The sequence below is a fragment of the Leptodactylus fuscus genome, chromosome 4 (genome assembly GCF_031893055.1).
Source record: "Leptodactylus fuscus isolate aLepFus1 chromosome 4, aLepFus1.hap2, whole genome shotgun sequence".
Classification (NCBI taxonomy): Eukaryota; Metazoa; Chordata; class Amphibia; order Anura; family Leptodactylidae; genus Leptodactylus; species Leptodactylus fuscus.
The window spans coordinates 217,890,216-217,915,764 of NC_134268.1; the positions used below are offsets into that span (position 1 = coordinate 217,890,216).

At 38.9% G+C, this 25,549-nt stretch overlaps 1 protein-coding gene across 2 annotated transcripts in view; it reads right to left on the reverse strand.

Annotated features, from left to right (window-relative positions):
* The window catches only part of ETV1 (ETS variant transcription factor 1), a 55,038-nt gene that overhangs the window by 13,726 nt on the left and 15,763 nt on the right, over nt 1-25,549 (reverse strand). For both annotated transcript variants that reach the window (XM_075271812.1, XM_075271813.1), the window contains 3 exons: nt 6,756-6,885; nt 5,017-5,205; nt 2,539-2,786 (listed from right to left, as the gene is read on the reverse strand). In XM_075271812.1, coding sequence (XP_075127913.1) covers nt 2,539-2,786; nt 5,017-5,205; nt 6,756-6,885 — 567 coding nt within the window. The remainder of the gene's footprint in view (nt 1-2,538; nt 2,787-5,016; nt 5,206-6,755; nt 6,886-25,549) is intronic.

Genomic DNA, 25,549 nt, shown 5'->3' on the forward strand with positions numbered 1-25,549 from the left:
TTAAGGGTATATTTACTTGCAGCAGATTTGTTGTAGGAATATTTTTGGTTCCAGGGTTTTTTTCTGCTGCGTGTGCACAGATCCCTGCAAGCATTGGCTACACGATCGCTAACGCTCGGCTTTGGCTCGGCTTCTCACAGTACACGGGAGGTTGGAAAAAAAAAAAAAGTTGAATGGAATTCACAACAGAGTATTTCTTTTTTAATCTTTCTCAGTCAAGAACACGGCTTTGTACATCTGTGCATATCCGGTACACACGGAGCCCATAAAACCGAGTCATACAACATACTGGCACAGCCCGCCAACATTAATCATTGCTGGAAGTTATCTGGCAAGCAGAACAGCTGATGGAACTTTAAACCTTCCAGCTCGAGATTATTGAACCGCTCCGAGAATTTTTTTTTTTTTCCTCCTTCCAACCTTCTGGTTTGACTTTATGAATGAAGCTCTGAGCTATACAAGGACCATTCATGTAAGACAGCGCTGACAAAGGCGGCCCCCCTGGAGATCAATCAGTCATGGCTAAAACCTATGTGATTGGTTTAAGACCATCTCCAGAACGTCCATTACGGATTTAAGATGCAGCCTGCGTTCCCGTGACCTCTCCTAATGCACAAAGAGTAAATCCAGACTGCACAATTCTCAAATCAAATAACCAGACAGTAGCACTTACTGTAACTCTCCATCTCAATGATATGTGTGTTTATTCGTGTTGCGCCCGCAACATTATAGGAAAGCTACGACAATTCAATCAGGAATTTTTTATTTTGTTTTTGAAATTTTTTTTTTGTTTTGGCCTTATGGTGATATTCTCTGTATTTATAGAAGGAAGACTCTAGGCTCTTGGAAATAAGCTATGGTGGCATTTAGCCCTTTAGGAATCAAAAATTTTTTTTAAAAAAAAGTTGAAATATTTTTTTTAATTTTTTTTTAGAAACACAGTGGAGATAAGAGAAGAGTGTTGTAGAATTATTGCCAGACTTTGTATCCACTTCTCCGACTTCATAGGCATGTTACATGGCGGCTTCTTCCCCTATACAGTCGTACGCCTGCTCAAGGGTTGTGTCTGGTGCTGCCTCCAACTACAGCCAGTGCCGTTGATGTCACATGGTACCACCGCAGATCAGTTCCATTCAAGTCAATGGTGCTGAGCTGCAATACCAAGCATAGCCGATACAATATGGAGAGTGCGGTGCTTGGTATTCAGTGAAGAAGCCATAGCGCTCACCCCAATACTGCAGCCTCTCACCTTATACCTGGGTCCCCTGCTGATCAGCTGTTGACGTCACATCATACAGCTGCAGCTCAGTTCCATTTAAGTAAATGGTGCAGAGCTGTAATTACCAAGCACAGCCCATATGATAAGTAGTATACTGTGCTTAGTGCTTACAGAAGAAGCCATGGAGTTCACCCAAATAGTGTAGTCTCTTCAACCAGATGATCAATGGGGGCAAAAGTGTTGGACCCCACCGAAAACATATTGATAACCCTAAGGATAGTTCATCAATACAGAAATCGTGAAAGCCGTGAAGTTGCACTTGTTTATCTAATTTTTTTTATGGATAGGTCAACAATGCAACCATGGTGGGGGACGGACTCCGGACACCCCTAGCAATGAACCGTTTGAAGGATCTAGAACACTTGGGAGATCACTGTAGCCTTTCCATTACCCAACACCGTACCATACATTCTGTTGCGGCTGTGCTTAGTTCTTCACTTGAATGGGACGGAGCTTCAGCACCAAGCAGAGTGCTACAGACAGGGGTTGTCGGGAGTCTAACCCTATAAACAGCTGATCGGTGAGGGTGCTGGGAGTCTAACTCCACCAGTCTGATAACAATAGATCATCAATACCAAATTTCTCGAAAACACCTTTAAAGCAACACGACCTATGGAAGGATCATCATTGTGTATTAGGAAATAACCCAAATAAAAATTCCCTAAATAGTGGAAATATTGGTCCGATAAATCCAAACTCTCTCTTGTAACCATATAGGAGCATAGAGACCTGGATCTGAACGGCAACAACCAAAATGGTCAACCTATGACCTTAATTTATTTTGAAGGTCAACTCTATCATTGTTTTTTCATATCCAGATCTCATTGTTCCATTTTTCCAAAAACATTTGATAAAGTGTTCCGACAAGTGACCCGCACACATAATCCATAAGACGCAACTCTTCCACTCCCCAACTATGGAAAGGCCGGCCGTGTTCGGTATTCTACCTTCTACTCAAGACTAGGGTTGAGCCGATCTTGAGATTTCAGGATCTATTTTAAAATCCGATTTCCGATCGTTTTCCAGCCGATCCCGATTGCTCAACCCTACTAGAGATTCATTGTGAGCAAGGTTGGTCAACGGGACTGTAAGGTCCATCCAACTTTTAGCAGAAGATACAATCACTTCTCTTATCAACTTAGATATTTCATGTGGAGCCAACCAGAGACTCCTCCAGTGGACTCAAATTCCGAAGCATTAACAGAAACACAAACCAAAAACGTGACCATAAATTTACAAAAAGTGACTCTGATATTTACCTGAATCGTAAGCAAAATCTCGAGGTTCCTGCTTAATCATAAGAGGTGGAGGGAAGTTCTGGTTGGGGGCATTGCCCACCATAGTGCTGTGTTCATACACTGGGTCGTGATATTCTTGTTTAAATCCTTGAGGAGGGAACTGGATGCTTGGCTCGGACATTTGTCGTTGGTAGACGGGTCGGCCTTCCCTTGGCAACGTAGGAAGCGGTGGAAACGAATTGCACGGTTCTGAGAGTTGCCGGCGAAACCTGGTTGGTGAAAAATGAATAAAATTAAAACCTTGACGATGAATTCAATTATTATTTGTAAAAAAATTTGAATATCAAATAGCTAAAGGACAACTTCTCTGGAGAGACACTTTTCTCTATTTTGAGTCTCTGTCGGGGGGAGGATTGTCAATCTAGAACTTTGTCTAAGTTTTTCGGCTGTCCAAGGCTTAGAATGTCCTACACATGGGCACTAAAAGTTGAATGTTTATGGGGGGCTCCCGAACATCACCTGATGGCAGTAACTGGGGAAGTGAGGACCAAAGACTGGACTTCATCAGGCCCAATCCATCTGTTCTACCAGGAGATAAAGTACTGCCAGACTTGTAAGGCACTGGGTTTGCCTCCCTCTCCGTCAAAGAGCGCAGATTTGGGAGATCGCCTTTGGCCAGTCTTTAAGACATAACTTGGATATCAGCCATGGATAGAAGATCTCAGGATCTTCATCATCCCAGAAGAAGTTTCGATTAGTCATGTAGACCAAAAAAGTTTGCTAAGTTTTGAAAAAATTACACGGGTGTTCCCCAATCCCTAGCGGATTTCTCTTAAAGGGATTGTATAGGATGACAAAAACATGGCTGACCGCTCCACATCTATCCACAGGTTGTGTGTGGTACTGCAGCTCCGTCTTTGATGGGAGTGAAGATGTAAAACCAGATACAAAGTGTGGAAGGTTTCTAGAAGAAAGCAGCCATGTTTTTACAATCCTTAAAGAACAGATCTAGAAAATGGTTCTAGAGATTTTTTTAAGACTCTGTTGACGTAACTGCAGACGGTCCACTTCTGGACTTTTTTGTGTCACTTTTGGAAGCCTGAAAAGGTAAGAGTCTAACTCTGGGCCAACTTGTACGGACATTGAGATAAAACCTGATTAAGATACCAAAAATATCCAAAAATAAGCAAAACGAAGGAACCTTGGACAAAAAAAAGAAAGAAAAAAGATTCACCTCTGAAATGATCCTAAAGCACATAATAGCAGTTCGCACATATTTTTGTCTCGGCTCTTGCCAGCTCCGGAGACACTCCTTAAATTGTCAAGCCAATTTTTTTATTAGACGGTATAAAACAAATCCATTTTGCAAAAGGAAGGAAAGAAACTCTCGAAGCTCCGCAGCCAAAGGTTAATTGTGTGATTGTATTTTAAAGGTGCAATGCGAGATAATCAAAGTGATTCCTCAGCGTTATCCACTGAAGGTCACAAGCGCACCCTGGATTTATGGACGGCAAGAACGGGCTGCAACAAATCAAGAGGCCGGAGAGAGAGATGTTATTTTTTTGCAATGGGCCTGACACTGACATGAGCTGCCTCCAGCCAAGGTGAATCCAAACCATTAGCGAGCAGCCTAGTAGCATTTTATCCGGCGCTAGAGACATTTGCAATGCAAAACCTATATACAAAAAAAAGACGTCCAATTTCCATCTAGTGTAAGACTATAGGGATAACGAAACGCCAATGACGGCCCGGACATAGACACAGATGGCTCAATTTACTTTCTTGGATTCTTGATGTTAAAACCATTGTCAACACTACCCTCACCAACGTAATTGTAAGAGTCCTCCAGTTGGGACCTCCAGTAGAGGAGCCATAAAGAGTCCCACTGTGGAGGATCTAGCGGGGGTGTACTAGAGAAAGGCTACAGAGAGAATCTTCTCTCTGGAGGACCCAGAGACTGAAGACCTTACATAGAAGTCTGTTGATTTCAACTGTAATTCTTCATTTCACCAGCAGTGGCACTGCAGAAGAACGGAACACTTTGTGTTGGGCTAACTACAGCTCATCTCTATGGGGGATTCTCCAATCAACTTGGTCTACTAAAAAAAAGTAATGCCCATTGACAAAGGGGTCAAAACTAGTTTTCTAGATTACTACCCTAGTAAAAGCAGAGTGGCTTGGCGATTCCCATTGGTACATGCCCAACCAAAACTCCTCTAGGTATCAATCTGCCCACAGCAGACGACCCATTTAAGTGGCCCTCTTCCAAAAAATTTGCAAAAATTTCTCGTAAGCTAGAAATGTTGGGTTGTGAGCCTTCTTAATAGCATTAAAGATCACATTGGAGCTATCAAATGGAAGATTCTGTCCTATATGAGCAGGGTACGGATCACTAGGACCTCTTATAGCTCAGAGTTCCCCCTTCCCCAGCAAAGCCTCATAAGGAACCCCAACTTTACACATGGCTATATGGTCCATGGAAGATCAGCATTAACTTACCTGTGGTCCATTGTGTAGGAGCTGTCTGGGATCGGCTGGGATGGTGGAAGATGTGTAGGAAAGAGACGTTCTGCTTTAGGATTCTGTGCTGTGTTCGGTGATGCATGATGTAGTGGGGACACTGGAGTGCTTGAAGGGGTTGGGGGGTTAGAGGGCCTCATTCCAACTTGTGGTTTCTGATCATAGGCACTAGGAAGAAATTGTATAACAACAATAGATATCAATGATCATCTTACAGAGAACATCATACTTAGCATGGAATAGTTTGAGTGCAATAGAGCAGCGCCTCTAGTGGCAGAATAGTTGTGTTACAAGCATTCTATAACCAGCGAAAAAAGTAACTCTTTCATTCTCAATACTGGAAACAAACGGTAAAGACCCCTTTAGTATAATTACAATGCTTTGGTCCGCCAGCCCGCATGGTAGAGTATATACACATGAACATGGCAAAGGTAGGAGCAAGCGGAGCGACTCAGGCTGGTCTCAGTGACATAACGCAGGGTCGGAACCATAGCAGAATCCAAAATGGAACCAGGGAGGAAGTAAAAGCTTAACCACCCCTTTAAGAAAACTTATTTCCAAGTGTCCCATTATAGAATTCGGATATAATAGAGTGACTTTTCATCTACTAGCTGGAGTGGCGTGGCTGCGAGGTCTTTTGCAGTAGTGGTCCCAGTATGTCCATCCATACAGAGACAACTCATTGATTTTAATGACAATGTTGCAATACTTCATTCCACCTGTAGGAGTGCTGCAGGAAATCCGAACACTCTGCCAGAATCCCCCACAATCTAAGGCAGCTATAAAAGAAGCTCCCTGGTGTATCGTCAGACACTTCTAACAAAAGATGTCCTGGGAGATCCGGGGCAACAAAAGGCTGGATCCGATTACCAGGGATTTTTTATTGTAAGAGGAGGGGGGCGATTTTGGTAGAAGGGAAAAATAAGCAACTTTACCAGGCTATAAAGTAACAGATGTCCTTGTTACATTAGACGTATTTACATAGCAGCTGAAGGAGAATCACGTGATCGCCGATGGTGCCTACCTACGAGTCACAATGCATTCTCCGCTGGACGAGCAGCGCAATGTAAATCACTTTAAAAGCCTGTCTGGTCTATGCTAAACAAAAATGCATTACAGTAAGGGGAAAAAAAGCAAAGGTTAAAAAGTGCCCTGTAAACACTTCTGCTGAAAAGCATTATTTTTCATCTAAAGGGAACGGCAGAGCCAAGAGGCCCCAAAACAGCCCCATAAATCAGACAGCCGCCACCGAGAAAGACCCGTAAATTACAAAGGTGTCTTCATATTTTTAGAAGACGATTGTGAATTCATCTGCCTCGTCTGCATTAACCATCATCCATTGGGCTCAAGAACACAAGTCTGCAGGCTGATCTGGAATTTTATGGTTTTTTTTTTTAAATATTATTTTTTTTAAAAAATTAAAAAATATGTAAAAAATAAAATTAAAAAAAACTTTTTTTTTTTTTTTTTTTTTAAATCGCCAGGGGTCCATAAAATTTCTTGACTGTTCATGTCCATGTGATCCCAATAGGAAGAGGGCAATAAGACTAGGCTACAGATTGGTGTTGGTGAAACACACATCTTCCACCGGGGGAGTGGACTGTCGAAAATTTGCCCTAAAGTTTCTACTGGTGTTCTCCAAAGTAACAAACCAAAAAATAACCCCAAAAAACCAAAGCCAACTTTCTGTTTGGCGTCTCCCGGATTGCAGCGCTTACCTGACATTGTACAGGCACTTTTCTCCATAGCTGAACTTAAAAGGCTGTTCCTGACCGCATGCGGTGTTCAGTTCAGAGCAGGGGCTGTGGGGTTCTTTCTTAATTTTCAAAGGGACGCCGTGAAAAGCCACTAGAAGGGGGAAAAAAAAATTGCAAAACTTTAATGCATTGACATTTCCTATTTCCCAGCAGCTAATTTCACTATTAAGCTTTGTTGTATAGATTTGGACAGAGTCAGCAGAGTCATTTCATTACGGATACAGTGCTTGCATTGATTTAAAAGGATAAGTCATCAATTGAAGACCAGTCAGGGTTTGAGACCATAGATTCCATGAACCCAAACAGACACGAATAGGACCGGTCTCTGACTTTTGCCCCCAGGCCCCCTCTCACTGACCCCTTGATAATACATGGTTATGTTTATGGGACCGTGAGAAAGGAATGGGTCTGTACGTGATCTGTTATAAACACGGCTGACGCACTGACAAAGCACAATCGTGTGCAATAGGTTTAGTGCACACGCTGCTCCTATACAATGCACACGCTCCGCATCACTGGCCATACAGTCCATACAGCAAGGACTCAAAGTTTCAATAAAAAATGGCGTCAATAATTTAAAAAAATAAAGGCATTATTTGTGTAACAAGCTCAGACATCCCCTTTAATGATGCAGAATGCCCCGTGAGCAGGCAGGTTTAAAGACAGCCTTCAGGCTATGGGGTTTAAGGCTCTAAGATCCTCACTTGACACTTAAGAACATAATGACGTTACGTCAGTAGTTCATGTGCACAAATACAAGGCGGCTTTAAGCTCGGTGCAGATAATACGCGCAGATCTCCAAAGGAGTAATAACAGCAAAGTGTTTGCCAGTCAAATAGGAACTGCGAGAAACAGAAGTGCTCCAGGATTTCCATACAGATCAGCTGGCGGTTTTGTGACAAAGAACATTACAGCTCGGATACGTTTCTGTAAGTGATCTATATTACAGCCAAATGTCAGTTTACAAGGAGACCCTAAAAGGGCAGAACCTAGTGAAGCCTGAACTAGGGCACATGGAAGAGCAGCGGAACCTAAATAGAGGCATGGAACGGAGCTAACAAAACTAGTAAGGTGGTACAAAGCGGAGCATAATATACAGCAGAGCCTATACAGCCTGAACTGCAATATACAGCAGAGCCTACACAGCCTGAACTGCAATACACAGCAGAGCCTATACAGCCTGAACAGTAATACACAGCAGAGCCTATACAGCCTGAACTGCAATACACAGCAGAGCCTATACAGCCTGAACTGCAATACACAGCAGAGCCTATACAGCCTGAACTCTAATACACAGCAGAGCCTATACAGCCTGAACTGCAATACACAGCAGAGCCTATACAGCCTGAACTGCAATACACAGCAGAGCCTATACAGCCTGAACTGCAATACACAGCAGAGCCTATACAGCCTGAACTGCAATACACAGCAGAGCCTATACAGCCTGAACACTATTACACAGCAGAGCCTATACAGCCTGAACTGCAATACACAGCAGAGCCTATGGAGCCTGAACTACAATACACAGCAGAGCCTATACAGCCTGAACTGTAATACACAGCAGAGCCTACACAGCCTGAACTGCAATACACAGCAGAGCCTACACAGCCTGAACAGTAATACACAGCAGAGCCTACACAGTTTGAACTGCAATAAACAGCAGAGCCTACACAGCCTGAACTGCAATACATAGCAGAGCCTACACAGCCTGAACAATAATACACAGCAGAGCCTATGGAGCCTGAACTGCAATACACAGCAGAGCCTATACAGCCTGAACTGTAATACACAGCAGAGCCTATACAGCCTGAACAGTAATACACAGCAGAGCCTACACAGTCTGAACTGCAATAAACAGCAGAGCCTATACAGCCTGAACAATAATACACAGCAGAGCCTATACAGCCTGAACTGCAATACACAGCAGAGCCTATACAGCCTGAACAATAATACACAGCAGAGCCTATGGAGCCTGAACTGCAATACACAGCAGAGCCTATACAGCCTGAACTGCAATACACAGCAGAGCCTATACAGCCTGAACTGCAATACACAGCAGAGCCTATACAGCCTGAACTACAATACACAGCAGAGCCTATACAGCCTGAACTGCAATACACAGCAGAGCCTACACAGCCTGAACAATAATACACAGCAGAGCCTATGGAGCCTGAACTACAATATACAGCAGATCCTAAATAACCTGAACTGCAATACACAGCAGAGCCTACACAGCCTGAACTGCAATACACAGCAGAGCCTATACAGCCTGAACTGCAATACACAGCAGAGCCTATACAGCCTGAACTGCAATACACAGCAGAGCCTATACAGAATGAACAGTAATACACAGCAGAGCTTATAGAGCCTGGAAAGTAATACACAGCAGAGCCTATACAGCCTCTATTGCAATACACAGCAGTACCTATGTAGCCTGAACTGCAGTACACAGCAGAGCCTATGGAGCCTGGAAAGTAATACACAGCAGTACCTATGTAGCCTGAACTGAAATACACAGCAGAGCCTGTACAGTGGCAGACAGCGGGTCCCATGGGTGGCAGCACATGGCAGAGTCCACAAAGCCTCTATGACGACACATAGCAAAACCAAAACACAATCACACTTCGTTCCATCAGCTTCCACATTACAAAGCATTTCTACCCTCGAAGCATTGCCTCATAATATGGCAAGGACCGTGCACCTCTGTACAAGTTCTACACACAGCTCAGCCATGACGCTTAAAAAAAGTCATCCAGGATTATAAATCACTTTCTTCTCCAAAACAGCGCCACTCCCATTCTCAGGGCCTGTCTGGTATTACAGTTCAGCAGGAATTATTTCAGTTTATTCTGTGACTTATGATGTCAGAGCTTTAGGTTTTTTTTTTTACTTTTTCGTGCTTATAAAAAAAAAATCCTACGAACATCTATAGAAAGATATTACACAGAGAGACGTCGTCTGCTCGTAACAGTTATAGGATTAAAAATATGAAATGAGCGGCGTAGAAAAGCCCCACAGCCAGTCCGTGTACGGCCTATGTAAGGAATTGTCCTGGGAAAGACGGACGGGTCCTCCTATATGTCTGGCCTGAACATTACATGACAGCATTCTTTCACCATGCGCTCAATTCAATATCAATTAAGATTATCCGCCATTCATATGCAGTTAGTCAATTCTGCCAGTGTGGTCAGTGAATAGCAAAGACGACCATTAGATTATTTCATTTCCTGTGCCAAGAATTCCCATATGGATTGTCCAGTGAAAATTGGTCAAGGCTGGATTTTTTTTTTTTTTAAACTATCTAGCTATTATAGTTGTTTTATTGACAGGCGATGCTATAGGAGTGATCGTATATAGAAATGGGAATTGATTTCGAATTAACTAATTCATTAAAAAAATTAAAAATTAAAATAAAATACAAAAAATAAAAAAAATAAAATAAAAAAAATATTATATATATATATATATATATATATATATATATATATATATATATATATATATATATATGAAGAGCTCGACGGAAAAATGGCCTAAGTCCAAAAATCAATATTGTGAGAAAAACGAAATTTAAAGTTTTAGCCTAAAGCAAACGGGCATTATTGTGGAATATATCTATCCAATGTAATCAGCTAATGAACACCGTTAATCCTAATCATAAATTGTATTATTTATTAAAAAAATTGCAGCTTCATGTATAAATATATATATATTATTTATTTAATATTATTAATTAATTACTACTATTATTTATTATATAATAATAATAATAATAATAATAATAATAATTGCATAACAGAAATAAAGGCACATCTTAAATATGGCTTACACATCGAAGGCGCTACAGCACACGTATCTTTATGGTTGCCGCAGCAGTCGGCTTAAGTGCAATCTTATGCTAATATCGTCAAATATACCGTAAAAATTATTAAACGATGAAGAATAATAATTACCTGCCTCCCTTTTCGGTGCTAAATATGTGCAAAAGTCGATTTAGAGCCTTTTAAACAATAAGACAAAGTTTTTACACTAATATAAACAACAGACCGGAAGTCACGATTTCAATGAAAAAATGACCAACGAGAGTGAAGTAAGTAAGTTTGTATTGGACTTAGGCCATTATTCCATTGAATGTAAATTCTTCTGCATTGAAATATATGGACTTAGGTCATTAATCCTAGGTACCTTGTAAACCCAATGCATAGAACGAGGTACAAAGAAGCTTTCTAGGTAATAATTTGAAATATGACAAAATGTGGACTTAGGCCATTTTTCCGTTGAGCTCTTCATATATATACAGTCCTATGAAAAAGTTTGGGCACCCCTATTAATCTTAATCATTTTTAGTTCTAAATATTTTGGTATTTGCAACAGCCATTTCAGTTTGATATATCTAATAACTGATGGACACAGTAATATTTCAGGATTGAAATGAGGTTTATTGTACTAACAGAAAATGTGCAATATGCCTTAAACCAAAATTTGACCGGTGCAAAAGTATGGGCACCTCAACAGAAAAGTGACATTAATATTTAGTACATCCTCCTTTTGCAAAGATAACAGCCTCTAGTCGCTTCCTGTAGCTGTTAATCAGTTCCTGGATCCTGGATGAAGGGATTTTGGACAAACAATTCAAGTTCAGTTAAGTTAGATGGTCGCCGAGCATGGACAGCCCGCTTCAAATCATCCCACAGATGTTCAATGATATTCAGGTCTGGGGACTGGGATGGCCATTCCAGAACATTGTCATTGTTCCTCTGCATGAATGCCTGAGGATTTGGAGCGGTGTTTTGGATCATTGTCTTGCTGAAATATCCATCCCCGGCGTAACTTCAACTTCGTCACTGATTCTTGAACATTATTCTCAAGAATCTGCTGATACTGAGTGGAATCCATGCGACCCTCAACTTTAACAAGATTCCCGATGCCGGCATTGGCCACACAGCCCCAAAGCATGATGGAACCTCCACCAAATTTTACAGTGGGTAGCATGTGTTTTTCTTGGAATGCTGTTTCTTTTTGGACGCCATGCATAACGCCTTTTTTTATAACCAAACAACTCAATTTTTGTTTCCAAAATGAAGCTGCCTTGTCCAAATGTGCTTTTTCATACCTCAGGCAACTCTATTTGTGGCGTACGTGCAGAAACGGCTTCTTTCTCATCACTCTCCCATACAGCTTCTATTTGTGCAAAGTGCGCTGTATAGTTGACCGATGCACAGTGACACCATCTGCAGCAAGATGATGCTGCAGCTCTTTGGAGGTGTCTGTGGATTGTCCTTGACTGTTCTCACCATTCTTCTTCTCTGCCTTTCTGATATTTTTCTTGGCCTGCCACTTCTGGGCTTAACAAGAACTGTCCCTGTGGTCTTCCATTTCCTTACTATGTTCCTCACAGTGGAAACTGACAGGTTAAATCTCTGAGACAACGTTTTGTATCCTTCCCCTGAACAACTATGTTGAACAATCTTTGTTTTCAGATCATTTGAGAGCGGGCTGTCCATGTTCGGCGACCATCAAACTTAACTGAACTTGAATTGTTTTGTAGAAAGAAATGGTCCAAAATACCTTCATCCAGGATCCAGGAACTGATTAAAAGCTACAGGAAGCGACTAGAGGCTGTTATCTTTGCAAAAGGAGGATCTACTAAATATTAATGTCACTTTTCTGTTGAGGTGCCCATATTTTTGCACCGGTCAAATTTTGGTTTAATGCATATTGCGCATTTTCTGTTAGTACAATAAACCTCATTTCAATCCTGAAATATTACTGTGTCCATCAGTTATTAGATATATCAAACTGAAATGGCTGTTATAAACACCAAAATATTTAGAACTAAAAATGATTAAGATTAATAGGGGTGCCCAAACTTTTTCATAGGACTGTATGTGTGTGTGTGTGTGTGTGTGTGTGTGTGTGTGTGTGTGTGTATTAAATAATAATAATAATAATAATAATAATAATAATAATTATATTATTATTATTATTATTATTATTATTATTATTATTATTCAATAATGCCACAATTAATTTAGCCTGATTGTGGGAAAATTACAAGGAAAAAAAAAAAAAAAATTATATATATATATTTTTTTTTTTAAATAAAAAAAAATTACAATGAAAACAGCATCATGGAAATAATTTTTTTTTAGATATGATATTATTGCTACATAAAGATTGGGGCAATCAGTATATATATATATATATATATATATATATATATATATATATATATATATAATTTTTTTTATTTTCAGAATTTCTTGTGTATCATATTATCTTAGTTACAATCTAGTCGTAGTAACAGAGCCATACTCGCCAAGGTTTGTTTAGCAACTAAAGGAGCAGGAAATAAAAAAAATGAAAAAAAAAAATAAAAATCAGAGCGACACAATACACAAGTAAAAATGCACAGTGATGTCAAGAAAATAGCGAAAAGGTCATTGTCAAGAACAGCGAACATGGAACGTCTATTTGCAGTGGAGGCGGCCATGTTGTCAGCCGAATCCATTTTTATATTATGACTAGGGTTGAACAATCGGGATTGGCTGGAAAATGATCGAAAAATCGGATTTTAAAAACGATCCTGAAATCTGAACGTCGGCTCAACCCTAATTATGACATCACTATGAACTATTGATAGCCTGAGTTCTATGGGCTCATACACTGCCGTAGTGTTTCACGTGTCATCTGCGCCATTCTCACTGGCCCATACACTGCACAGTCGTTTACATGAGGACTTGGTCGGATCGATGATGTCATCAGTGATCAGTATACAATATCAATCACAATAATACATGACTGCACTGATATAGAATAGATAGAATCATTTATATAAAAATAAAATATGAAACTTTTGTTGCCTCTTTCTGGTCTTGCAGTGGGCGAGTGGATTTTTGGGATATATGGCAGTCTAAAATTAGGCTACATTCACACAACAGTCAATGATGACCGAGTGAGGTTAGTCTTAACAGACGTTGGGCAACACGGTGGCTCAGTGGTTAGTTCTGTAGCCTTGCAGTGCTGGAGTCCTGGGTTCGAACCCCACCAAGAACAACATCTGCAAGGAGTTTGTATGTTCTCCCCGTGTTTGCGTGGATTTCCTCCCATTCTACAAAGACATACTGATAGGGAAAAATGTACATTGTGAGCCCTATATGGGGTTTACAATCTAAATTTTAAAAAAAACAGACGTCATATGGCAGCATTAATTTCAAGGACAGTGACTGGGGACTATTCACATTTTGTCATGGACCATCAAAATCTAAGCTGTGTCCTATTTTTGGCCGTTTTGAAGGATCCCTTCTTACACTGAACTATATATAGGGGATCCGTGAAAATGGGTGCCCCCTCGTTCATGTGAATCTAGGGTCCGTTTATTATTTTCCTACCCCTGTAAATTGTGTGAGGGATTAAAAATAGAATAAAAAAATATAAAAATGAAGGAGTATATAAAACTAATTAAAGAAAATAAATTGTATCCCTGTTGTGAGATGTCTAATGAATGAAAAAAAAAAAAAATTAAAAAAAAATTATATATATATATATATATATATATATATATATATATATGCAAAATATAAAAGTATATTCCTGTTGTCAATTGTGTAATGAATTAAAAATAAAATATAAAAATCAAGATTAAAAAAATATTTTAAATATATTATAAAAAAAATTATATTTTATTATTATTTTTTTATTTTATTTTATATATTTTTTCTATATATTTTAATAATGCAGAAAATTCAGATCATGAATGTTCATTCCATTGCCATATCTATTGAGATGAGAGAAGATGCAAGAGGAGTGGGCTGTTTATTTTAAATAATTTTCTTGGAAAAAAAAAATTTACAAAAAAAAAAAAAAAAAAATTATAATAAAAGGGATGCCCTGTGCATTTCCAAAAAAAAAAAAAAAAACAATATTTGATATTCCCAAAGCCTGTACATCTGCTAGAAGGCTTTCTTCCAGCTCACTGGCATTCGCACAAAAAAAAAAAAAAAAAGCTGCATATTCATCTTGCGCTCGCTGCTTTACCTTCCCACATGGAGTTGGTGCATGTAAAAGCCTGTTAAGTACTAAATTATTCCTTATCAAATCACCATCATCTGGAGTCCTGATCAACACTAATTAAATTAACCCCTCTGAACACGGCTCCAGCCTGCTGCCGCTCTATACATTTTGCTTCCACGTCGTAAGAGAAAGAAAAAAAAAAAATCTTTAATGCTTCTGGACTCTGCTGTATCGTCTAAAGTTTGGAGCTTGTGCAGCTCTCAGCGCCGGGGCTACAGTAACACTTCAACTCAGGATGCTGAGTAAGGACTAAGGGATGCTCAAATGACTTCCATTATGCCGATCCTGCAGATACAAGGCCGATCATCCGAATACCAACCGCAAAGATCTACGGGATATATCAAACAAAAAGTCTAACTCTTACGCCTTAAGTATTAAAGGGACACAACTATCAATGTTTTTGGAAAATATGGAGGTTTACTTTGGAGTCTACTCTTGGTTCTAGAATTCGCCACTTTCCAAAAGCCAATGATATGGATAAATCAAACTGTATTATAGAAGTGGGGGTCTTTACAGGGACACTCCAAGCAAAAACGGATACAATGGTCCAAAGAGAGACAACTTTTTGGAATTAGCGTTGAGCCGATCTTGAGATTTCAGGATTGATTTTAGAATCAGATTTCCGATCATTTTCCAGCCGATCCCGATGGTGAAATTTGCTCGATCGCCAATCGGGATCCGATCTTTTCCAATCCAGATCGCTCAACCCTAGTCAATGCTTCTCTATGGGAAAAGTCACTTTTAGGGTTGAGCCAATCTTGAGATTTCAAAATCCAATTTCCGATCATTTTCCAGCCGATCCCGATCGTGAAATTTGCTTGATCGCCAATCAGGATCCGATCTACTAGGCATCTGTTTTATCTCTCCCCTAAAATCACCCACAGAGTCCAGGAAGCTGAGACAAGTAAAGATGCGTCTTCCAGGGTATAGCACTGATGACATATCCTTAGGATAGACCAGCTATGGTGGAGGCGCCACTTCTAAGACTACCATTCAGCAGAACACCACTTGGAATGAACAGAGACATGTGGGAGAGAGAGGCTTTACTTGGCACCTGCCCATCAATTGGTCGTGATGCAGTACCAGGCTTGGCCACACTTGTATGGGTAATACATCTCAAGACAACCAGGTCCAGCTGCTATCCTAACCCCAAGGATAGACAATAAATGTTCTATCCTGGAAAACCCTTAAAGGCCATGGAGACAAAAATATGCCAAAAGATATAAAATTTAAGGTTTGGCCGATATCACCACCATTGGAAGGGTCTTTGACTTGACTTACAGCATAGCCACCAAGACAGTGCACCAACATGGTTAGGCTCTGTTCACATCTGACTCAGAAGCTTTGTATGGAGCCACCGACCCAGATAGAACTAATTTTTCCACCAAAATGATGAACACCTTGGAAGAACCACATCAATAACACCACGACTTCGACAATGCATTGTGCCGAATGACAAAATTTGTAAAAATTTGCCAGTAATTTGCCCAAAGGCACAAGAACATATAAATCAATTCTATGGTATGAGGAGGCTGGACTGCCATATCTTGGCGTCCTGGACCATGCGAGTCAGACAAGGGAGGGATGAAGGGCAGTGGGCTAAACTTTTTTAGGTTGAGGATTGGAGCTACATGGCTCATTCATATCCCATCCTCCATGTACATGGTGGACCCCTCTCCCTCGACCCTATACTAGGTGGCCATATATACTATGGCCACAGAACACCCTTGTTCCCCATTAGACAGATGGATACATTTTACTAACCTGCTGTAACCTTAAAAGTTGATAAAACCTACAATTTACAATATTCTCAATGGTCCTAATATTCTATTAACCTTTAAATTTAGTACATTTTTGCTTAAAAAAAAAAAAAAAAAAAAAAAAAAAACGTCACCTTTCCCACCAAACGACCAGACAACTCCCCCACCGCGACAAAGGGGAGAAACAAAGAACATTTTGAACAAAAATATCAAGTGATTTTAACACTATCACATTCTCATTCTTGTTTTTTGAGACACTTGTTACACAATTTTTTAATTTTTTTTTATCATTTTCAATTTTTTTTAAATTTTTTTCTAAATATTTAGCCTCAAATCAAAACCATCCACCAAATGATCTGAAAAGAAATAAGACCAAGGAGAGAAGCGAAGAATGTCTCAAGCAAAAATAATTTATGGCGATATTAATACAGTCACGCTAAGGACCAATTTACGCAAATTTTTGAAATTTTGGACCTTTTTTTTTTTCACTTATGGATTTATTTTCTGAATTTTTTTTTCTTCCTTGCAGGAACGATCCAATATATTGCATGCCATTTAACAGACCGCCTGGCGCTTCATTATTTTAGCAAGGCTGAACGAAAAATAGGACAAATTGCACCGAAAGCAATTTATAAAATTTCCAATCGCCCATTACCAAGACATTAATAATAATAATACATTTTATTTATATAGCGCCAACATATTCCGCAGCACTGTACATTGTTTTTGCCTCTGTTGGAATGCCAGAAGACGTAAAGCGCCGACGACTATCTTTCTTCTTTACTGCGCAATGAATTTTGCAGCGTGACGCTTTACGGCAGAACACGATCATCAAATAATTAGTTTGGTGATAACCGGCGTCTATAGAGCAGCACCCGGTCAAATTCCAGAAGCAAAGTGGACGACCTGCCTATAGATAAGGACAACGGTGTCACAAGGTTTTTTTTTAATATTTTTTATTTTTTTCAATCTGTCTTCCTGTACAACAAAACAAGACTGAAAGCACTTGACATATATCAGAGGCTCTCTCAGATTGTCTTCCAGTACATTTACCTCTGCCAAACCGATGCCCTTCCCCCACGCCAAAATCCATTACTGAAAGGCCTAATCTCAGCTATCAGCATAGAGTGCCTTTTATGGAGCCATTAAACCATTTTTCTTGTTTACTGTGCCCGAAGAAAGATGTGAATTATGTCTGTGACAAATCTAGCGATAACATTTCTAAACTGCTATTAAAAACGTACACTAAAAAAAATAAATAAATAAAAAAAATTACAAAAAAAAATAATAGAAAAATACCGGAGTGACCTTAGCTTAACCAGAGTGATACTGTAATAAGTGGTTAAACTTTGTGAGTAAGAAGCAAAAAAAATTAAATTAAAAAAAATCAAGTCTTGAGAATTTTATTAATTATACACTCAGATGAATATTCCCAGTTCTAAAAATATAAAAAATAAAAAAAAATCTGAGAGTTGTTCCATTTCAGATTGTTCCACTAATAACGTTTAGAAATAGAACATATTAATATTTAGAGCACTTGACGACTTCTACAACATGGTGTACAGAAGGCGGCCGTATCTGGTGTATTTGGGATAGGGCGTCTGCCGATACAGGAAAAAACAAAAACATTCAGGCCTCGCACTGAGATGGAGAGGCAAGTCCTTCATATATGGGAGTTACTGGGTTATTATTGGGCCATTGGTTGGACATAATGTTGGGGAGCAGGTGTAACCCCTTAATACATACTATAGGGTATTCAAAATAATACAATCCCACCATACTCTTAGACAAAAATACTAGGACGAGGCCTCAAAAATTGATCCCAATTTTTCTATACTAAGCCACTCTGGATATCATGGTTTTGGGTGCCAAAGTTGCTGATCAGCAGAGATCAGTGGGGGGAGTGGCAGGTGGGCGTGTTGTTTGTCTCTAGTGGCCACTACAGGGGAAACATAGTATTACACCACTCACGTTTTAACGCACTAGCCAACATATAAATTATGGTAGAGTCTAATTCTAAGACTTAAGGTGGCCATAACGTTAGATTCATGCTGGTCAAGTCTTATAATGGGTGTTATCAGCTGGCCATATAATGTGGCCCCACTCTCCCACACCAGTAGATGTTGGGGATGGAAAAGATTAGGCTGATGAATTTTAATATGCCCAATCTTCTTGTTCTCGAGGTTATAAGTCAGTGCCAGAGAAGTCTCATTTCTTTAGGATAAGTTCACATAATGGAATTTTTATGGCGCAATCTGTCCAATGACAATCCACCTCCCATTCATTTCAGGGGGGGGGGGGCACACTTCTTTTGCATGGTGGGTCCAACCACATAACCGCCATGTGAACTTATCCTTCCTTTCCTCTCCAAATGCAGGACATATAGCGCTTTAGTGAGCCGTGTGTGCATATGACGAGATATCCATTAGGCCAGCGTTAGACATGACTTGAAGACCTGGAGAAAGGTTTGAGTTCGGCTACTTTGTGTTGCCGTCCAATGTTCTCAATGTATTTCTCCTTATTTATCAAAGTGTCGGAATCAATTTCATGGGAAGAAAATTAACCTTTCTGTAAATTTTTGCAGTTTGGAAGAAAAGTTTGATCGGGGCGACTTGTTAAAGTTGCAGGTGGCGTCAAAGTAGATGTCAACCTGCAACTTTGTCATAAACTGGGAATTCTATCCATAGAATAGAAAATTCTGACTCCTTCACCTAGAAAGAAACTTGCAGGCAAAAGTGATCCTGTCCAACCTCTTGCTCTCCAATGAGGTCATATCGAGACCCTCGTAGACCATCAACGTGTAGAGGATTCGCTTTGGCCCAGGCACTTGAGCAAGTTTGGTCTGTACATTGAATCTATTTCCTGGCCCAAACTCTGTCCAGACGCCCACAGAGAATGAAGCGACTACATAAGATGTCACTGGATTGGGGGGGTCTGATAACTCGTTGACACCTTGTACACCACACGACAGGCCGAACGTTGCAGAATAAAGGCCCGGCCCCTCATCGGCCGCCCCCAGGGCTCAGGCAACAAGTGCACTCTAAATATTACCTTTGTCACTTCCCATATGCTGCAAGTGCGGAGCCGCAGATTACAAAAGACAGAAAGAGACAGATGGGCTTTATTTGGCTCAACTGTGCAGCTGTAAAATTGGTTAAGGGCAAAGGTGATGCGGCTAATGATAGGAGAAGGAGATGGTGTTAAATCCGAGACTACCTAATTGATTTTCTGTAAGTGAGCAGTATTTTTTGTCTAGGTTAAAAGTAGTTAGTAACCTTCTGCAACCCGAACCCTCAGGTCCTTGTTAGATTTCACCCTTAAGTATCTGAAATGGAAGAGATCGCTCATAGCAAGGCCATCTACGGAGAGGCCGGGATAGATAGATGGATAGATAGATAGATAGATAGATAGGAGACAGATAAATAGATAGATAGATAGATAGATAGATAGATAGGAGACAGATAAATAGATAGATAGACTCACAGAGAAGGATAGATACAAAGACAGAGATGGATACAGAAATAAAGAGAGCAAAAGAGAGATCAACCAAGATTTGTAGAGAGAGCGATGGATATAGAGATACATGGAGAGAGAGCAATGGATAGACATACATAGAGAGATGATAGATACCTGGAAAGAGATTAATAAAGATAGAGCTAAAGAGAGTAAAAGATGGATAGAGAGATACATAGATAGAATCACAAAGATGGATAGAAAGCTATATATACAGATAGATAGATAGAAAGATTCACAGAGAAGGATAGAGAGATACAAAGACAGAGATGGATACAGAAATATAGAGAGCAAAAGAGAGATTAACCAAGATTTGTAGAGAGAGCGATGGATAAAGATACATAGAGAGATGATGGAGAGATACCTGGAAAGAGATGGATAAAGAGATACATAGAAAGTACAAGAGATTAATAAAGATAGAGATAAAGAGAGTAAAAGATGGATAGAGAGATACATAGATAGAATCACAAGGATGGATAGAAAGCTATATATACAGAGAGATAGATAGATAGATAGATAGATAGATAGATAGATAGATAGATAGATAGATAGATAATTCAGGGCCATTAGATTCTTCTGGATATTTCTCGCTTGTTACATATTTTCTTCTTTACACACTACAAAGTATTTTCGATCATTGAACACAGAATCAAATAAACGGCCTCAATCATCAAATTTAACACAATATAAAAACGCACATATAAATTCTACGCCAATACCCAGTGTGCGCTACGACCTTCCGTGCGAGGCATCAATCACCCATATACTTTACAATACAAGCGCCCAACTCCATAAATTATTTACGCCATGACATACTAAAGACTGTTCTGAAACACTTGAGTCCGAGCCTATTCGGACAATGACCATAAATTAGAGCGGTGTAAAATGTAGCACATGGCTGGTGGCGTTCAGCGGGATGGGATATGGGCAGTGTTAATGGGCTCTGACAAATGATAACACGGTATGAATTACGCAGATTCCCATGTTCTATGTATAAACTGCCAACAAGCGACAGCTCAGAGCCAAGACCCAGGCGCACACTGAAACCTTATACACTCCAGCCTGTGCAAACCAGATTCATAGGCAGGAATGGAAAATTTTACTAGAACAACTGTGCAATAAACCAAACTATTATTTTATAGGATGGCGACATTAGTCACAAGTGCGATTTATGTAACAGATAGAGAATCCTTTATGTAAGGAAGAAGAAGAAGCGATTCCAGATGACTCCTAATAATGAAATACTAGAGGGAAATTAACTGTACGAGAAGACGACAATCTCACATCCACTCCCAAAATATTTAGTAATAAATTCCAGTATCGGCCCACTCACCAACACCATGTATCTGTACAAACAATACGCCTCACACACTAGGATTCAGCTAGAATTACATGAGAGCAGTAATAATACCGCAACCAGGAGCAAACACCAAGCCCCGCCAGCCAGTACTACACAGAACAGTATTATAGTAGTTATATTCTTGTACATAGGAGTAGTATTATAGTAGATATATTCTTGTACATAGGAGCAGTATTATAGTAGTTATATTCTTGTACATAGGAGCAGTATTATAGTAGTTATATTCTTGTACATAGGAGGTAGTATTATAGTAGTTATATTCTTGTATATAGGAGCAGTATTATAGTAGTTATATTCTTGTACATAGGAGTAGTATTATAGTAGTTATATTCTTGTACATAGGAGTAGTATTATAGTAGTTATATTCTTGTACATAGGAGTAGTATTATAGTAGTTATATTCTTGTACATAAGAGGTAGTATTATAGTAGTTATATTCTTATACATAGGAGTAGTATTATAGTAGTTATATTCTTGTATATAGGAGCAGTATTATAGTAGTTATATTCTTGTACATAGGGGCAGTATTATAGTAGTTATATTCTTGTACATAGGAGCAGTATTATAGTAGTTATATTCTTGTACATAGGAGCAGTATTATAGTAGTTATATTCTTGTACATAGGAGCAGTATTATAGTAGTTATATTCTTGTATATAGGAGCAGTATTATAGTAGTTATATTCTTGTACATAGGAGTAGTATTATAGTAGTTATATTCTTGTACATAGGAGTAGTATTATAGTAGTTATATTCTTGTACATAAGAGGTAGTATTATAGTAGTTATATTCTTATACATAGGAGTAGTATTATAGTAGTTATATTCTTGTATATAGGAGCAGTATTATAGTAGTTATATTCTTGTACATAGGGGCAGTATTATAGTAGTTATATTCTTGTACATAGGAGCAGTATTATAGTAGTTATATTCTTGTACATAGGAGCAGTATTATAGTAGTTATATTCTTGTACATAGGAGCAGTATTATAGTAGTTATATTCTTGTATATAGGAGCAGTATTATAGTAGTTATATTCTTGTACATAGGGGGCAGTATTATAGTAGTTATATTCTTGTACATAGCAGGCAGTATTATAGTAGTTATATTCTTGTACATAGGAGTAGTATTATAGTAGTTATATTCTTGTACATAGGAGCAGTATTATAGTAGTTATATTCTTGTACATAGCAGGCAGTATTATAGTAGTTATATTCTTGTACATAGGAGCAGTATTATAGTAGTTATATTCTTGTACATAGGAGTTAGTATTATAGTAGTTATATTCTTGTACATAGGAGCAGTATTATAGTAGTTATATTCTTGTACATAGGAGCAGTATTATAGTAGTTATATTCTTGTACATAGGAGCAGTATTATAGTAGTTATATTCTTGTACATAGGAGCAGTATTATAGTAGTTATATTCTTGTACATAGGAGTAGTATTATAGTAGTTATATTCTTGTATATAGGAGGTAGTATTATAGTAGTTATATTCTTGTACATAGGAGCAGTATTATAGTAGTTATATTCTTGTACAATAGGAATACTATTATAGTAGTTATATTCTTGTACATAGGAGTAGTATTATAGTAGTTATATTCCTGTACATAGGAGTAGTATTATAGTAGTTATATTCTTGTATATAGGGGCAGTATTATAGTAGTTATATTCTTGTACATAGGAGCAGTATTATAGTAGTTATATTCTTGTACATAGGAGGTAGTATTATAGTAGTTATATATCCTGTACATAGGGAGCAGTATTATAGTAGTTATAGTCTTGTACATAGGAGTAGTATTATAGTAGTTATATTCTTGTACATAGGAGGTAGTATTATAGTAGTTATATTCCTGTACATAGGAGCAGTATTATAGTAGTTATATTCTTGTACATAGGAGCAGTATTATAGTAGTTATATTCCTGTACATAGGAGCAGTATTATAGTAGATATATTCTTGTACATAGGAGTAGTATTATAGTAGTTATATTCTTGTACATAGGAGTAGTATTATAGTAGATATATTCTTGTACATAGGAGGTAGTATTATAGTAGTTATATTCTTGTACATAGGAGCAGTATTATAGTAGTTATATTCCTGTACATAGGAGCAGTATTATAGTAGATATATTCTTGTACATAGGAGTAGTATTATAGTAGTTATATTCTTGTACATAGGAGCAGTATTATAGTAGTTATATTCTTGTACATAGGAGTAGTATTATAGTAGTTATATTCTTGTACATAGGAGTAGTATTATAGTAGTTATATTCTTGTACATAGGAGTAGTATTATAATAGGTATATTCTTGTATATAGGGGGCAGTATTATAATAGGTATATTCTTGAACATGGGAAGAGTACACAGATTTCTAGATTTCTCTCTACTGAATGGATTTGTAACCATTACAGAAATCCGCTCTTCTGAGTAGTTGTCACCTCATATATAACCGTCACACTTGGTATCACAAGAACCTTAAGGTTCATTTCTACACGTTCATTATCGTTTTGAAAACCTCAACCTACTACAAGGTAGAAACCTTTGGGGTGGAGAGGAGTTTGGAGCCTGATGCTCATTTATAGTTTGACAGTTTCTTTAGTAAATTTGTATTTATTCACACTACGGCACTTGAATTAATGCATTTTACCTCGGTGGCTGTAAATGTAAGGTGCATGGTGAATACATCTGCATAATCACGTATAGGATTGGCAGCAGCGCCCCCCCCCCCTCTATATCGCCTATAGGAGCTTACAACTTCTTACTGTTAGCATGTGATAATGTTTGCACCGTATACAACTTGTGATTTGCTCATTTCGTTCTTGAACTAAATATTCCCGCAGTCGATCAGATTCTCTCCGATTGACTTACGTATCATGATATGGAGGTCACTAGGACCCTGCAGAGGATCAAAAAAGGCAAGATCCATTAATTTTTAATTGTTAGTATCTTCTTTTATTGGGAGGGGGTTTCTGAGTGTCTACTAGATCCCGGGGGTCATCCTGGTAATGACCTGACCCCGAATTTCCTCCTCTTTGGTAGTGTCAGGGAGATCTCGCTTGTCTGGCTTCTATATATTTCAATAGTTGCCCTGATGGACGCGAGACCCCCTGTTCTAGTGACCCCCTGCAGTCAAACCTCAGCTACACAGTGGCATACCTGCTAACATTCCCAAATTTTCAATTACTATATATTCAGCATGTCCGTTCTGAAAAGGTAGAACTTATAATAAAGCTATAGTGGCTCCTCGGGGGCGGGGACTTACTGTCCTAGTTTCATTAAATAACTAGTTCTGTGTCCCCTTTGAGTTTCTTGCAATAAGTAAGCCTGATCCTTAACTACATCGGCACCTTGTGCAACTATTTCTGGACTTTCAAGCTCACTGCCCCTTTAAGAAACCAGATATCAAGTTTATAAAGACAACAGACCCTGTATGCTTGAAAGTAATGGACGTCAGCTTTAATGGTGGAGCCAGACCTCGGAGTGTACACAAAGGAGCGCAAAAGGAGCGCATGCAAACCTTAAACCGTCTCCACAAATATTAACAGTGCGCAGAGTAAAGACAACGTTGAGCTGTGTTTGACATGAGCAAAGCAAACTGTATGTCCAGGTAACGGGCACTTATAGAGGCAACGCCCCTTCCAGATGTCAGCAATGACCAATATACATCCCCTATGGCAGGAATATACCTATACCATGAGGTCCCATGGCTTGCAAATGCAAATACGCATTTACAAAAAGGCTTGATTTTGCCTATTACATGGAGATTTTCTGTATATACCCCAAAATGCAGCAGCGCTCAGACCCACAGCAGTTATCCTGAGCTTCCTGGTTCATGAATAGAATTCTGGGGTTCAGTAAAAAACTGACACTGATAAGCAAGTAGGAATACGATAGAATTATGGAGGTCAGTAGGGCCGTACTGTTAGGTTCCTTGGGTGTCTCTGTCCACCTTGAGAGACACTAATTGCTATGTATCTATGATCCTAGTTTTAGTCTTAAAGGGATCTGTCAATATCCAAGAGTAGCTATACTGTACATTCGATATGACTGGA